This window comes from Anomaloglossus baeobatrachus, chromosome 12 (genome assembly GCF_048569485.1).
Source record: "Anomaloglossus baeobatrachus isolate aAnoBae1 chromosome 12, aAnoBae1.hap1, whole genome shotgun sequence".
NCBI classification, from domain to species: domain Eukaryota; kingdom Metazoa; phylum Chordata; class Amphibia; order Anura; family Aromobatidae; genus Anomaloglossus; species Anomaloglossus baeobatrachus.
The window spans coordinates 50,526,490-50,542,181 of record NC_134364.1 but is presented as its reverse complement, the minus strand read 5'-3'; the positions used below and the strand labels follow the sequence as shown (position 1 = coordinate 50,542,181).

The 15,692-nt window shown below is 48.6% G+C and overlaps 1 protein-coding gene across 12 annotated transcripts in view; it reads left to right on the top strand.

Annotated features, from left to right (window-relative positions):
- The window catches only part of KTN1 (kinectin 1), a 256,665-nt gene that overhangs the window by 49,444 nt on the left and 191,529 nt on the right, over positions 1–15,692 (top strand). For 11 of the 12 annotated variants that reach the window (XM_075329993.1, XM_075329992.1, XM_075329990.1 and 8 more), the window contains exons 6-7: positions 1,407–1,520; positions 9,448–9,588. In XM_075329993.1, the coding sequence (XP_075186108.1) occupies positions 1,407–1,520; positions 9,448–9,588 (255 nt within the window). The remainder of the gene's footprint in view (positions 1–1,406; positions 1,521–9,447; positions 9,589–15,692) is intronic. The other variant, XM_075329988.1, reaches the window with a different exon arrangement.

The window sequence follows — 15,692 nt, the reverse complement described above, 5'->3', positions numbered from 1 at the left end:
CCGCTGCGCTTAGGCGGTGCACCTCTCTTTTTGTACTAACCACAGGTCGGCGCAAGGGCCTCTCTGCTTCTAAGCCGCCCTTAGCCCGTTGGATTCGGTCGACCATTTCGGATGCCTACCAGATTACTCAGATGCCTCCCCCGCCGGGGATCAAAGCACATTCGACCAGAGCTGTCGGTGCCTCTTGGGCTTTCAGGCACCAGGCTACGGCTCAACAAGTCTGTCAGGCTGCCACTTGGACTAGCCTGCATACCTTCTCGAAGCACTACCAAGTGCATGCTCTTGCTTCGGCAGATGCGAGCTTGGGCAGACGCATCCTTCAGGCGGCTTTCGCCCATTTGTGAAGTTAGGTTCTGCCTACTTCTTAGTTTTTCTGTTTATTCCCACCCAGGGACTGCTTTCGAACGTCCCAAGGTCTGGGTCTCCCAAAGGAACGATAAAGAAAAAGAGAATTTTGTTACTTACCGTAAATTCTTTTTCTTATAGTTCCGTATTGGGAGACCCAGCACCCTCCCTGTTGCCTGTTGGCAATTTCCTTGTTCCGCGTGTTATCACCGGCTGTTGTCGTGGACAGAGTCTCCGGTTGTTCCGGCTCTTGCTCTGTTCTACTTGTGGGTGGCTATTCTCCTTCAGCTTTTGCACTAAACTGGCTGGGACTGGCTCACCAGGGGGTGTATAAGCTCAGAGGGAGGACCTACACTTTTAGGTGTAGTACTTTGTGTGTCCTCCGGAGGCAGAAGCTAAACACCCAAGGTCTGGGTCTCCCAATACAGAACTATAAGAAAAAGAATTTACGGTAAGTAAACAAAATTCTCTTTATCTATATCGATCTATGTCTGATATATCTATATCTATCTCTATTAATATATATATACATACATACATACATACATACATACATACATACATACATACATACATACATACATACATACATACATACATATTTTTTTTATATATATTAAATATGACATGATTTTGGAACCTCTGATAATGAATTACTATTGGTTGAGCCGATGGAGAATGCCAAATTGGCATCTTCCTTTTGCAAAAATTCTGTTTGCAGCCACATTATTGCCACTAAGCTCGTTTGTGCAAGTGACTCCGGACTCTGAGCAGTAAACTCCTGCGATCCACTTTCCGCCCTTAGTCACCGGTGACAACAGCCCGGTGTTTGCACATTGTGTGACACTTGCGCTCATTACTGTGGGCGGGTTTCCCTTGTGTTGGGCGCACGCCAGCTTTTGTATATCGTCTTGTGCCAATGTCTATAGGAAGTAGCCGCAGTCACAGCCTATTGTTCCAGTTTATTACTGGCAAGTAATGGGAAGAACTGGAAACACAGACGGAACAGATCATTATGGTAAATGTAGACTTTAAATTTATTTATTTTTATTTTTTTTCAGGCAAATAAGGGCGAGTCTGCCGCTTTGCTTCAGTTACAGGAAAAGGAAAAGTTGCTTTCTGCTGCTAAAGATGAAGCTGCGTTAGTGAAGGACCAGTGCAGGCAACTCACGCAGGTGAATGGCCGCCCCCCTGGGGTGTCGGGTATCATTACCTAGCTTAATACATTAATGTGGAGCTTTGTGATCATTCATTTTGGGTACCTAATACACCAAGCGGTCATTGTACCCTCTCAGAAATGTGGTGCTGAAACCTCTCCGCCGATTGCAGAAGTGCTCTGCTTTCCTGGCTGTAGTTTTGTTTACAAAAATAGATAACTGTGCTTTACTTATGCTTCCCAGGTCCAGTGTTGTCTTCACTGCTTCTTCTGGTGTATGGTATTGTCACATCAACAGTCATGCAGCCAGTAACTGAGCTCAGCGGCTCTGCCAAAGTTAACTGCTTCAGAACCACTGAGCTCACTGGCTGCAGCGCTGTCTGTGTCAGTGCTGCAGACACAGGGAACAGCCATGAAGACTCTTCACTGGACCTGCGGAGGGCGAATAAAGCACCTTTACACCCGGGCGATTTTTCCTTTTTGTTTTTTTGCTCCCTTTTTCTGAAAGCCGTAACTTTTTGATTTTTCCATCAATCTTGCCATATGAGGGCTCATTTTTTGCGGGACGAGTTGTACTTTTAAATGAAACCATGAGTTTTACCATATAGTTTACTGGAAAACGGCAAAAAAATTCCAAGTGCAGAAAAATTGCAAAAAAAAAGTGTGCATGATTGTTTTTGGGATATTTTATTCATTATGTTCACTATATGGTAAAACTGATGTGTGGGTGTGATGCCTCAGGTCAGTGCGAGTTCGTAGACCCCAAACATGTATTGGTTTACTTTTATCTAATGAATTAAAAAAAAAAACCAGAAGTTTGTCCAAAAAGAGTGTCACTCTCTGAGCCATTTTCCATGCGTTCTCGTTTTTCGGGACCCGTGGCTCAATGGTGACTTATTTTTTGCGTCTCAGACTGATGTTTTTAATGGTACCGTTTTTGCACAGATGCTATGTTTTGATCGCCTTTTATTGCATTTTACGCAAAATGTGCAACAACCCAAAATAATTTAATTTTGTCTTTTGGAAGTTTTTTTTGCTGCTACGCGGTTTACCGATCAGATTAATTAATTTTATATTTCTTTGTCGCTCCATTGGGAGACCCAGACAATTGGGGTGTATAGCTTCTGCCTCCGGAGGCCACACAAAGTATTACACTTTAAAAAGTGTAACCCCTCCCCTCTGCCTATACACCCTCCTGTGCATCACGGGCCCATCAGTTTTTAGTTAGTTTTTAGTGTTGAAGGAGGCACACATGCACACAATGCTCCACATTTTAGTCAGCAGCATCTGCTGACTATTTCGGATGGAAGAAAAGAGGGCCCCTAACAGGGCCCCCGGCATGCTCCCTTCTCACCCCACTAAGTCGGCGGTGCTGTTAAGGTTGAGGTACCCATTGCGGGTACAGAGGCTGGAGCCCACATGCCGCTTTCCTTCCCCATCCCTTAGGGGCTCTGGGTGAAGTGGGATCCTAACCGGTCATCCAGGCACTGGGACCGGGCTCCCTCCGCAGCCCCTGGTGGTATCTGCCGGACAGGAGACTGAGTATCGTCAGGGACAAGGCCCTGCAACTACAGGTACTCCGTGTCCCCTTTGGGACGGTGCATGGAGCACCTGGGCCTCAGACGCTGCAGCGCCTGCAGTGTTTGTTTTTTGTCCGGGACTACCGCGCCGGCCATGCCTGCTTGTCGGCCGCAGTTTCTACTTTAGTCCCCGGCTTTTGCGGCCTAGTACATTAAACGCCCGCCCACGGGCCTGCCAGTCAGGGGCAAGGGCGGGACGGTCGGGCTGACGCCGACAGTGAGGGCTGGAGCACACATAGCTGTCCTCCTCCCCCCTCACTATTCCCTATGGGGCACCAGATTCCCGCACTTTTGTAAGTCCGCCCACGGCTCCCTCCTCCCCTGTGAACGCCGACAGCCATGTTTTAACACATCCTGCTGGTGGAGGACGTCTGGCTGCAGCTCTGGGAGACCCGAGGCAGGGAATCTGGTGGCCACACACCGCTGGAGAGGTTGGTAAGCCACACCGGTTACCGGTGCTGGTCCCCCTGGGGTGCTGACCTGTATATAGATACATTATATTTGTATACTTTTTCCGGTTCAGCTATACTGTTTACTGTTCACTTGTGGCTATATACCCTCAGTGATCACACTCCTGGGAGACAACAGCATGTCGTTCACAAGGAGCAAGGGGGCCAAGGCACAGGGTTATTTTGCTACCTGTACCTCTTGTGCGGCTATGTTACCTGCAGGTTCCACCTACCCTCACTGTGAGCAATGCTCGGCCCCTGTGGCACTCGCTCAGCCGGAGCCTGAGGCACTAGGGGGTCCCTCGGCCCAGGTAGAACCACCGGCCCCCCCTGTCCAGATGGCAGGGACAGAGTTTGCTGTTTTAGCTGACAAACTCTCTGAGTCGCTTTCTCATTCCATGACTCAGTCTATGGATAAATGGTCTGTTAAGTTTCTAGAGGTTTTGCAGTCCAGACCAGCCCTTATACAGGCCCCGGGCACTGCGGGATCACCCCCAGGCCCCTCTCGGTCTGCGACTAAGCGTGTTCCTGGTGTGGCCTCTAGTTATTACGTGCAGGACTCCGGCACGGACCGCAGTCCCAGACCAGCTAAGCGGGCTCGCTTAGAATCTTCCCCGACTTCTTCACGCAGTTCGGGGTCTCAGCTTGAGGATTCTCTAGAGGAGGAGGAGGCGGAGGTCGCAGCTCAGGACTCTGATCCTGACGTTGCTCTCAATCTGGATACACCTGAAGGGGACGCCATAGTAAATGATCTTATAGCGTCCATCAACCAGGTGCTAGATCTGTCTCCCCCAACTCCGCCTACAGAGGATTCGGCTTCACAACAGGAGAAACACCAGTTTAGGTTTCCTAAACGTACACGGAGTGCTTTCTTCGATCACTCTAACTTTAGAGATGCTGTCCAGAAGCACAGGGCTTTCCCGGACAAGCGCTTTACTAAACGCCTTAATGACACACGTTACCCCTTCCCCGCTGACGTGGTTAAGGGTTGGGCTCAGTGTCCCAAGGTGGATCCTCCAGTCTCTAGACTGGCGGCCAGATCCGTAGTAGCAGTGGCTGACGGTGCATCGCTCAAGGATGCCACGGACAGGCAGATAGAGCTCCTACTGAAATCCATCTATGAAGCCATAGGCGCGTCTTTTGCCCCAGCCTTTGCAGCAGTGTGGGCACTCCAGGCTATCTCAGCTTGTCTGTCTGAGATTAATGCGGTCACCCGTACCGCTGCGCCACAAGTAACATCTTTGACTTCTCAGGCGTCAGTATTTGCATCCTACGCCATGAATGCTGTCCTGGACTCGGCTAGCCGTACAGGGGTAGCATCCGCCAATTCTGTGGCAGTCCGCAGAGCCATGTGGCTACGCGAATGGAAGGCAGACTCTGCTTCCAAAAAGTTCTTGACCGGTTTGCCTTTTTCTGGCGACCGACTGTTTGACAAGCGGTTGGATGAAATTATTAAGCAATCCAAGGGAAAGGACTCGTCCTTACCACAACCCAAACCAAACCGACCTCAGCAACGGAAAGTTCAAGCGAGGTTTCGGTCCTTTCGGCCCTCAGCCAGATCCCAACCCTCCTCGTCCAACAGACGACAGAAGAGCCAGAGGAACTCTTCTGCATGGCGGTCTAAGTCACGTCCTCCAAAGACCGCTGGAGGCACCGTCTCCAAGGCGGCCTCCTCATGACTTTCGGCCGCCCCAAACCGCATCCTCGGTCGGTGGCAGGCTCTCCCGCTTTTGCGACGCCTGGTGGCCACATGTCCAAGACCGATGGGTGAGGGGCATTCTGTCTCACGGTTACAGGATAGAGTTCAGCTCTCGTCCTCCGACTCGTTTTTTCAGAACATCTCCGCCCCCCGAGCAGACCGTTGCGCTTTTTCAGGCGGTGGACACTCTGAAAACAGAAGGAGTGGTGATCCCCGTTCCCCTTCAGGAACGCGGTCGCGGTTTTTACTCCAATCTGTTCGTGGTGCCAAAAAAGGACGGCTCATTCCGTCCCGTTTTGGACCTAAAATTGCTCAACAGACATGTGACAACCAGGAGGTTTCGCATGGAATCCCTCCGATCTGTCATCGCTTCGATGTCCCAAGGAGACTTCCTAGCATCAATCGACATCAAAGATGCCTATCTCCATGTGCCGATCGCTCAAGAGCATCAACGCTTCCTGCGTTTCGCCATCGGGGACGAACACCTTCAGTTTGTGGCACTGCCTTTCGGCCTGGCAACAGCCCCACGGGTCTTCACCAAGGTCATGGCATCCGTCGTAGCGATCCTTCACTCTCAGGGCCACTCGGTGATCCCTTACCTAGACGATCTCCTAGTCAAGGCACCCTCACGGGTGGCTTGTCAACACAGTCTGACCGTTGCTCTGGAGACTCTCCAGAGGTTCGGGTGGATCATCAATTTTCCAAAGTCAAAATTGTCTCCGACCCAGTCACTGACGTACCTCGGAATGGAGTTTCATACTCTCTCAGCGATGGTCAAGCTGCCGCTGGACAAACAGCGGTCGCTGCAGACAGGGGTACAATCCCTTCTTCAGGCACAGTCGCACCCCTTGAGGCGCCTCATGCACTTCCTGGGGAAGATGGTGGCAGCAATGGAGGCAGTTCCATTTGCGCAATTTCATCTGCGTCCACTCCAATGGGACATTCTCCGCAAATGGGACAAGAGGCCGACGTCCTTGGACAGGAACGTCTCTCTGTCTCTGGAAGCCAAGACCTCTCTTCAGTGGTGGCTTCTCCCCACTTCTCTGTCGAAAGGAAAATCCTTTCTGCCCCCATCCTGGGCTGTGGTCACGACGGACGCGAGCCTGTCGGGATGGGGAGCGGTTTTTCTCCACCACAAGGCTCAGGGAACCTGGACCCCGACAGAGTCCTCCCTTCAGATCAATGTTCTGGAGATAAGGGCAGTGTATCTAGCCCTCAAGGCGTTCCATCGGTGGCTCGAGGGCAGGCAGATCCGCATACAGTCGGACAACGCCACGGCGGTTGCGTACATCAACCACCAGGGCGGCACGCGCAGTCGTCAAGCCTTCCAAGAAGTCCGGCGGATTCTGCTGTGGGCGGAGGCCACAGCCTCCACCATCTCCGTGGTTCACATTCCGGGCGTAGAAAACTGGGAAGCAGACTTCCTCAGTCGCCAGGGCATGGACACGGGGGAATGGTCTCTCCACCCGGACGTGTTTCAAGAGATCTGTTGCCGCTGGGGAACGCCGGACGTCGATCTCATGGCGTCTCGGCACAACAACAAGGTCCCGGCATTCATGGCACGGTCTCAGGACCACAGAGCTCTGGCGGCGGACGCCTTAGTTCAGGATTGGTCGCAGTTTCAACTGCCTTATGTATTCCCTCCTCTGGCAATGCTGCCCAGAGTGTTGCGCAAGATCAGGTCCGACTGCCGCCGCGCCATCCTCGTCGCGCCATCCTCGTCGCTCCAGATTGGCCGAGGCGGTCGTGGTACCCGGATCTGTGGCATCTCACGGTGGGGCAACCGTGGGCGCTCCCAGACCGACCAGACTTGCTATCTCAAGGGCCATTTTTCCATCTGAATTCTGCGGCCCTCAACCTGACTGTGTGGCCATTGAGTCCTGGCTCTTAGCGTCCTCAGGGTTGTCTCAAGATGTCATTGCCACTATGAGACAGGCCAGCAAGCCAACGTCAGCCAAGATCTATCACAGAACTTGGAGGATCTTCTTAGCCTGGTGCTCTGAGAGGGGGTTTATCCCCTGGCCGTTTGCCTTACCCAGGTTTCTTTCCTTCCTTCAATCGGGATTGGACAAGGGTTTGTCCCTCGGCTCTCTCAAAGGTCAAGTCTCGGCGCTTTCCGTGTTTTTTCAAAAGCGTCTAGCCAGGCTTCCGCAGGGCAGCACGTTCCTGCAGGGAGTTTGCCACATAGTCCCACCTTACAAGCGTCCGCTGGAACCCTGGGATCTCAACATGGTTCTACGGGCTCTTCAAAAACCACCTTTTGAGCCGCTGCGGGATGTCTCTCTATCACGTCTTTCGCAGAAGGTGGCATTTCTAGTGGCGGTTACTTCACTCCATAGAGTGTCAGAGCTTGCAGCGCTGTCATGCAAAGGCCCTTTCCTGGTATTTCACCAGGATAAGGTGGTTCTGCGTCCGGTCCCGGACTTTCTCCCTAAGGTGGTGTCCACTTTTCATCTCAATCAGGATATCTCCTTACCTTCATTTTGCCCTCATCCAGTTCACCAATGTGAAAAGGATTTGCATTTGTTAGATCTAGTGAGAGCACTCCGGATCTACGTGTCTCGCACGGCGCCCCTGCGCCGCTCTGATGCGCTCTTTGTCCTTGTCGCTGGCCAGCGTAAGGGGTCGCAGGCTTCCAAGTCTACCTTGGCTCGGTGGATCAAGGAACCGATTTTTGAAGCCTATCGTTCTTCTGGGCTTCCGATTCCTTCAGGGCTGAAAGCCCATTCTACCAGAGCCGTGGGTGCATCCTGGGCATTGCGGCACCAGGCTACGGCTCAGCAGGTGTGTCAGGCGGCTACCTGGTCGAGTCTGCACACTTTCACGAAACACTATCAGGTGCATGCCTATGCTTCGGCAGATGCCAGTCTAGGTAGGCGAGTCCTTCAGGCGGCGGTTGCCCACCTGTAAGAGGGGGCCGTGTTACGGCTCTTTTTATCGAGGTATTCTTTTACCCACCCAGGGACTGCTTTTGGACGTCCCAATTGTCTGGGTCTCCCAATGGAGCGACAAAGAAGAAGGGAATTTTGTTTACTTACCGTAAATTCCTTTTCTTCTAGCTCCTATTGGGAGACCCAGCACCCGCCCCTGTTCCCTTCGGGCTGTTTGTTCTTTTGTGTACACATGTTGTTCATGTTGAATTGTTCTTTTGGTTCATGGTTTCAGTTCTCCGAACATCCTTCGGATTGAATTTACCTTAGACCAATTTATAAGTTTCCTCCTTCCTGCTTTGGCACCAAAACTGATGGTCCCGTGATGCACGAGAGGGTGTATAGGCAGAGGGGAGGGGTTACACTTTTTAAAGTGTAATACTTTGTGTGGCCTCCGGAGGCAGAAGCTATACACCCCAATTGTCTGGGTCTCCCAATAGGAGCTAGAAGAAAAGGAATTTACGGTAAGTAAACAAAATTCCCTTCTTTGATCTGGCATTTCAGAACTCAGCGATACCAAATCTGTGTATATTTTTCATTTTTTTTTTAACTTTTTAATTTTCAATGGGCCAAATATAGGGTGATTTTGAACTTTTTAGGTTTTTTTTTTTGTTTTTTAAATCTTTGAAAACTTTTTTTTTTTTACTTTCAGTCTGATCACTGATTTTATATCTGTTGATCACAGCTGCAAAGCTCTGATCAGCAGAAATGCTGCGTTCCTATTAGAACAGACGCTGTGTCGGATAGAACAGGAACTACGTCATGATAGCGATAGGAGTCATCACATGACCCATCCCTAGCATGGCAACCATTGGCTCCCTATGATTGCGTCACGGGGCCTCTGATGATGGCAGGAAATGGCGATTTTTTTTTTTTTTTTTTTTTTTTTTTTTTTTTTTTTTCCTTTTTTCCCCTACTGGCCATTTATATTGGGCTGTCTCATTTTGACAGCGCGATCTAAGAGGTTAACAAGCACCGGTGGATTGCAGATCCACTCGTGCCTGATAGTCAGACATGTCTGCTGTTCAAATCAGCAGACATGTGCAGTGATCACCGCAGCAGCTGGCGGTGATTACCCCTTCATGATTTAGGACGTACTGGTACATTCTCGGTCGTGACGGGGTTGACATAAACTGCAACAACCAGGCGTTCTCCGAAACTGAAACCCCCTTTTTAACGTTCCCTGCGTGCATTATAAAGGGGTTTGCCATCTTAATCAGGATCTAGTGTTTGTTTTTACAGCATGGATTGAGACTGACGATGCCCTTTTTCAACTATTTTGTTATAGGAACTGGTGGCGGAGAAGCAAAAAGCAAACCTGGTTGAAGCAAAAGCAAGAGAACGCATCGGCTTGTTGGAGAAAGAACATGGAGTTTTCCAGACCAAGATGCATAGCAGTTATCAAGAAGCTCAGCAAATGCAGCATAAAGTAAGGAGCAGAAAAGCGAAGACAGGCAGCACAATAAGATGGCGCCTAGTTGTGTGTATGCAAATAATGTATTGCTTGGTGCAAGAAAAAAAAAATAATTGTAATGTTTTTCCGATCATATCAATTCTCCCCTGAATATAATATGTGGGGCTCTAATCCTTTTAAGTCCTATTATACACTGGAGATCAAAATTAGAGAACACACATTTTCCTAAATGTTGCAGTCATTGTGTTGTTCAATGTGATTATATCCTAACATGAGGAAACTCGCAGTATTTTAAGCTCATTTCATAAATGGAATTTATTGTAAGGCACATAATAAAAATGTAAATGAGAGCAATGAAAAAAACACTGATCAAAATTTGAGAACACTTTCAGATACCTGCAAGTTATTGGTGTTAATTTGGCACCTAATGCTAATTTCCTTCATTATCTGACAAACTCTATGTAACTGGCGGCCTACGTTTCTGGATTGCACGGACTGTGCAAATGTGGTGTGCTGTTCCAAAGTGACTGAAACCCTCCGGCAGCCGGATGTCCAGATGAAGGCCATAGGGGTGACCCAATCAGCCATAGCAAAAGAAGTTGGTTGTTCCAAGCCTTTGATTTTGAGAATATTACATGTTTACAACCTCAAAAACTATTTTAAGGCTGGTCACCCTTAAAAGACAAATGCAAGAGAGGACGGGAAAAAATTGAGACTCTCAGTGGGTTATCGTTGGCAGCTGGAATTGCTCGACAGTTCAGCACTGAACAGGTTAAGGATCTGTCTTGTCATACAGTGTCACGATGTTTAAGAGCATTTAGACCGAAAGCCTTCTCTGCAGTGACCAGACCTCTCATTAGTAGAAAATCAAAAGGCTAGACTCATCTTTGGTGAAGAGCATGTTGTGTGGACAGAGAAGTGTCCATAGTTCATTTTAGTGATGAAAACAAATTTAATTTATTTGGGTCTGATGGGAAACATGGTTTGTCGACAAACTGGTGAAAGACTGAACCCAAAGTGTGTTAAGAAGTCAGTGAAAGGCGGTGGAGGAAGTGTCATGGTTTGGGGAATGTTTTCTGCAGCAGTAGTTGAACCTCTCATACAGCTACATGGCAGAGTGAATGCAAGTGTGGATCAGAACCTTCTTCACAATATCTGGTTCTTTACTTGCGTTCATCACTCAGACAGCAATTTTAATACAGGACAATGCCCCCTATCACACAACAAAACGAGTAAAGCAGCTCCTTGGAACAGAAAACATTGAAACAATGAAATGGCCAGCCCAGAGTCCTGATCTAAACCCAATTAAAAACCTCTGGAAAATCCTTGTTGACAAAGTTATGGTCAAGAAACCCACAACAGTCACAAAGAACTGTGGAAGAGACTGAAAGAAGAGGGGACCAAAATCCCACCAGAGCAGTGTGAGAGACTAGTGATGTCCTGTGGAAGAGACTGGGAGAAGAGTAGGCCAAAATTCCACCAGAGCAGTGTGAGAGACTAGTGATGTCCTGTGGAAGAGGCTTGAAGAGGAGTGAACCAAACTCCACCCAGAGCAGTGTGAGAGACTAGTGATGTCCTGTGGAAGAGACTGGAAGAAGAGTGGACCAAACTCCACCCAGAGCAGTGTGAGAGACTAGTGATGTCCTGTGGAAGAGACTGGAAGAAGAGTGGACCAATATCCCCCCCCCCCAGAGCAGTGTGAGAGACTAGTGATGTCCTGTGGAAGAGACTGGAAGAAGAGTGGACCAAAATCCCCCCAGAGCAGTGTGAGACACTAGTGATGTCCTGTGGAAGAGACTGGAAGAAGAGTGGACCAAACTCCACCCAGAGCAGTGTGAAAGACTAGTGATGTCCTGTGGAAGAGACTGGAAGAAGAGTGGACCAAACTCCACCCAGAGCAGTGTGAGAGACTAGTGATGTCCTGTGGAAGAGACTGGAAGAAGAGTGGACCAATATCCCCCCCCCCAGAGCAGTGTGAGAGACTAGTGATGTCCTGTGGAAGAGACTGGAAGAAGAGTGGACCAAAATCCCCCCAGAGCAGTGTGAGACACTAGTGATGTCCTGTGGAAGAGACTGGAAGAAGAGTGGACCAAACTCCACCCAGAGCAGTGTGAGAGACTAGTGATGTCCTGTGGAAGAGACTGGAAGAAGAGTGGACCAAACTCCACCCAGAGCAGTGTGAGAGACTAGTGATGTCCTGTGGAAGAGACTGGAAGAAGAGTGGACCAATATCCCCCCCCCCAGAGCAGTGTGAGAGACTAGTGATGTCCTGTGGAAGAGACTGGAAGAAGAGTGGACCAAAATCCCCCCAGAGCAGTGTGAGAGACTAGTGATGTCCTGTGGAAGAGACTGGAAGAAGAGTGGACCAAACTCCACCCAGAGCAGTGTGAGAGACTAGTGATATCCTGTGGAAGAGACTGGAAGAAGAGTGGACCAAACTCCACCCAGAGCAGTGTGAGAGACTAGTGATGTCCTGTGGAAGACACTGGGAGAAGAGTGGACCAATACCCCCCCCCCCCAGAGCAGTGTGAAAGACTAGTGATGTCCTGTGGAAGAGACTGGAAGAAGAGTGGACCAAACTCCACCCAGAGCAGTGTGAGAGACTAGTGATGTCCTGTGGAAGACACTGGGAGAAGAGTGGACCAAACTCCACCCAGAGCAGTGTGAGAGACTAGTGATGTCCTGTGGAAGACACTGGGAGAAGAGTGGACCAATACCCCCAGAGCAGTGTGAGAGACTAGTGATGTCCTGTGTCCGCAGATGTGCTGAAGTCATTCACAGCGACGGCCGGTACACGCCCTACTGTTTGGCGACGACTGTTCATTTAAAAAAAAAAATGTACTTATAATCTTCATCTGTGCTACAGTCATTGCTGTTCTCTAATTATGATCCTCACATTTTTTTCCAAAATAAAGGTTTTATGTTGCTGATAGTTGCATCTTCCCCTTACAAAAAACCTTCAAATGTAGATTACATTATTTCTGAAAAAAAGCAAGTGCTCATCCATTGTTCTCTAACTGTGGTCTCCAGCGTATGTGTGCTGCACTTGGCCTTTCGCCCGCAGTTCACGGCCGTTTTATTCTTTTCTGTCCCGGGCTATAAATATACGTCTGTTTACCATGCCTGACATTTTTCTGCTGTTTTTACAAACCGATGTAAATGTTGAGGCGCGGAGGAAGTGGTGTCTCCTGCTGTGTTACGTCCCGTGCATTCTCCACTCCTGACCTGGATATGCAGCGGTGCATCCTCTGGAATGAGTCTCCGTATTACGGGAGAACATTTTTTTTGAAATCTCGTTCACATACTAATATGAACGCCGTCATCCATCAGCTCTTTTTGCATTGCAAAGAGTGACTTAGGTCTTTTTTCAACCTAAGTAACTAGGTCCATCTAGTTCACCCTTCCTCCACCAATTCTACATTTGGTCACGGAGTCATTTATAACCAACAATGTAGTGTGTAGTGAGGAAATCATCCAGCCCTGATATAAAAGCTGTTATAGTGTCTGCCATTACTACCTCTTGTGGTCGGCATTCCACAGTCTGACTGCTCTAACTGTAAAGAACCCTTTCCTGACGTTTGGTGGAAATCTGCAGTAGCTCTCCTGCAAAATTTGCTGCAGCGGAAATAACCCGTATTGACCAGAGCGGATTGGACAACCCCTTTAATTACCGGGTGCTGATTTTTTGCATGGTGGTGATCTGACCAGCATAGCCTTTTGGAATAATAGACGCCATTAACATAGCGGTCATTGCGTTGAGGATTTCTCCACTCCGTCCGTCACTTTCGCCGCCTCCTTTGTGAGCGTCGTCCTTCCTCTTCCTTAATGACGGCTCTAACCCTGCTGCCACTTTAAATAACCCCACGCGCAGATGTGACATTTATAGCTTGGGACTGAATCATGGCTCAGCTTCCTTTTAATACCAAGGCAGAACGTAAGCCGAGAACAGATGGTGCCCCCGAGACATCCTTCAGCGTACCTGGGTGTGTAGATATGCACTTATAAATAACCCGTGTCCTCCCGCGGATACGCTGATGGCTCTGTTATTCCACAGGGGGGTAGGAGCAGATACCGGAAACAAGACGGGGGTTACGAAGTTACAAAAAGACTGCAACTTTTTATATTTTATTTTCTTTTGATAAGAATTCCTTTTAAACTGTATGTTGGTAAAGTTTGGATTGCTGTCATTTTATTTATTTAGACAATAATGCTTTCTTAATTTAGTAGAAGTTGCAAGAATTACTTATTAATTTAGAAATATTTGTAGTATAATTTTTTTTTTTTTTTTTTTTATTGTGATAAAAGAATATTCAAAAATTAAGTTAAAAATAATAAATCCATAGCTAGAAATTTGGAATCTTCTACTTACGGTAAAATCCCTTCTGCGTTGAATATAATGGGGGACACTGGACATTCCCTAAAAGGATGAGACTAGGTAGTAAATGAGATGTTTTTGCCCAATGAGTTATTCCCCTTCCCTTAGGAAAGCCAGGAAATATCAAAAATCAACACGAGATGAAACAGGAAAGAGAACCATGCTCAAAGATAAGTTCTGATCCCGGGAATATAGAAAAACGGGGGGGTGATCTGTGTTCTCCAATATATTCACTGAGAGGGTGAGTTAAGTCAAGAAATCAATTTTTTCGTTTGGGGGACAAAGGACCATTGGATGTCCCAAGGGTTTTGCAAAGCCATAAAGAAAGCCTGCCGAACTCCTAGCACATGGCACGGTGCCTTACCAAGTAGGCTGTAATCTACAGAAGCCGTGGTGAGATTCCTGAAGTCCTGGTGAAGGTGCAATAGAAACCCAAATGGCTGTCCTGGGGGTTTTTTTTTGCCAAGAGGCAACAACTCCCCTGTTTGGTATGAGCGGAGAGTAGAAGGGAGCAGCTCTACCCACGGAGTGGGTGGCGTCCACAATCGCAGACCAAGCCACTAGAAACAAGGTCAGCTAGTCAAGAGGCCAAACCCCAAACTGCTCCGTTGGGTATGAATGTAGACTAGAAGGAAGCAGCTCTACCAATGGAGTGGATGGTGTCCACAATCGCAGACCAAGGCACTGGAAACCACGGTCAGTTGGGACAAAAGGCCAAACTACCCTGTTTGGTATGAGCGGAGAGTAGAAGGGAGCACCTCTACCCCTAGAGTGAATGGTGTCCACAATTGCAGATCAAGCCGCTAGAAACAAGGTCAGCTTAGACAAAATGCCAAATCCCAAACTACCCCGTTGGGTATGAGCGACGAGTAGAAAGTAGCTGCTCTACCCATGGAGAGGATGGTGTCCACAATCACAGAAAAAGGCACTAGAAACAAGGTCATTTAGTCAAAAAGCCAAACCCCAAACTGCCCTGTTGTGTATTAGCTGTTCCACTCATTGAGTGGATGGCGTCCACAATCTCGGACCAAGCCACTAGAAACCAGGTCCGCTAGGGAAGAGGCCAAACCCCAAAAGAGGAGATTCAGAAGAGCTTCTATGTCAGAATATTATGAGAGCCCTGAGGAACTCTAGAACTGCTTGCAGGAACCTTATCACAAAAAGGAATCAAAGCTGGGATCTCGGATCAAATTTGGACAGGGAAGGAAAAGATTCTGGAGCAGAAATATATCTTGCTGGATGGTATGCTGCTACCAAAGGAAGTAAGACTTCCAAGTGTGGAGATAAACCCTGACAGGCTAAGACTTTGGGAACAAAGCCAGAATAGACCACTGAAAATCCAAACCTCTGCCTCCAACCACTAGGGTGAGGAGAAGTGTAATGACTGACATTGGGTGGGGGTTTGAAAGTGGAGGTTGATGTCTCGTAGCACCAGCGATGTGATGAACCAGGGTGGAATATTAAAGGGGTTATCCGGCTTCTTTTGACTTTTTTTTTTTTTATTTCCCTATTGGGCTACATTGGGGCAGGTAAGTAGATAGAGACCACTTACCTGCCCTGCTGTCAGCCCCTCTCCCCCGGCTCAGAGTGGTCATGTGACCGCCTCCTGCCGCGATTTTTCTGCTTCCGGTCATTTCATGTCAACATGGGCAGGGCCATGTTGACATGCAAATGTGGAACAGCATGTCGCCTCCCTGCTGGGCTGTACAGTGTGATGAGCCCCGCCCCCTTCCCTGCACCCTCC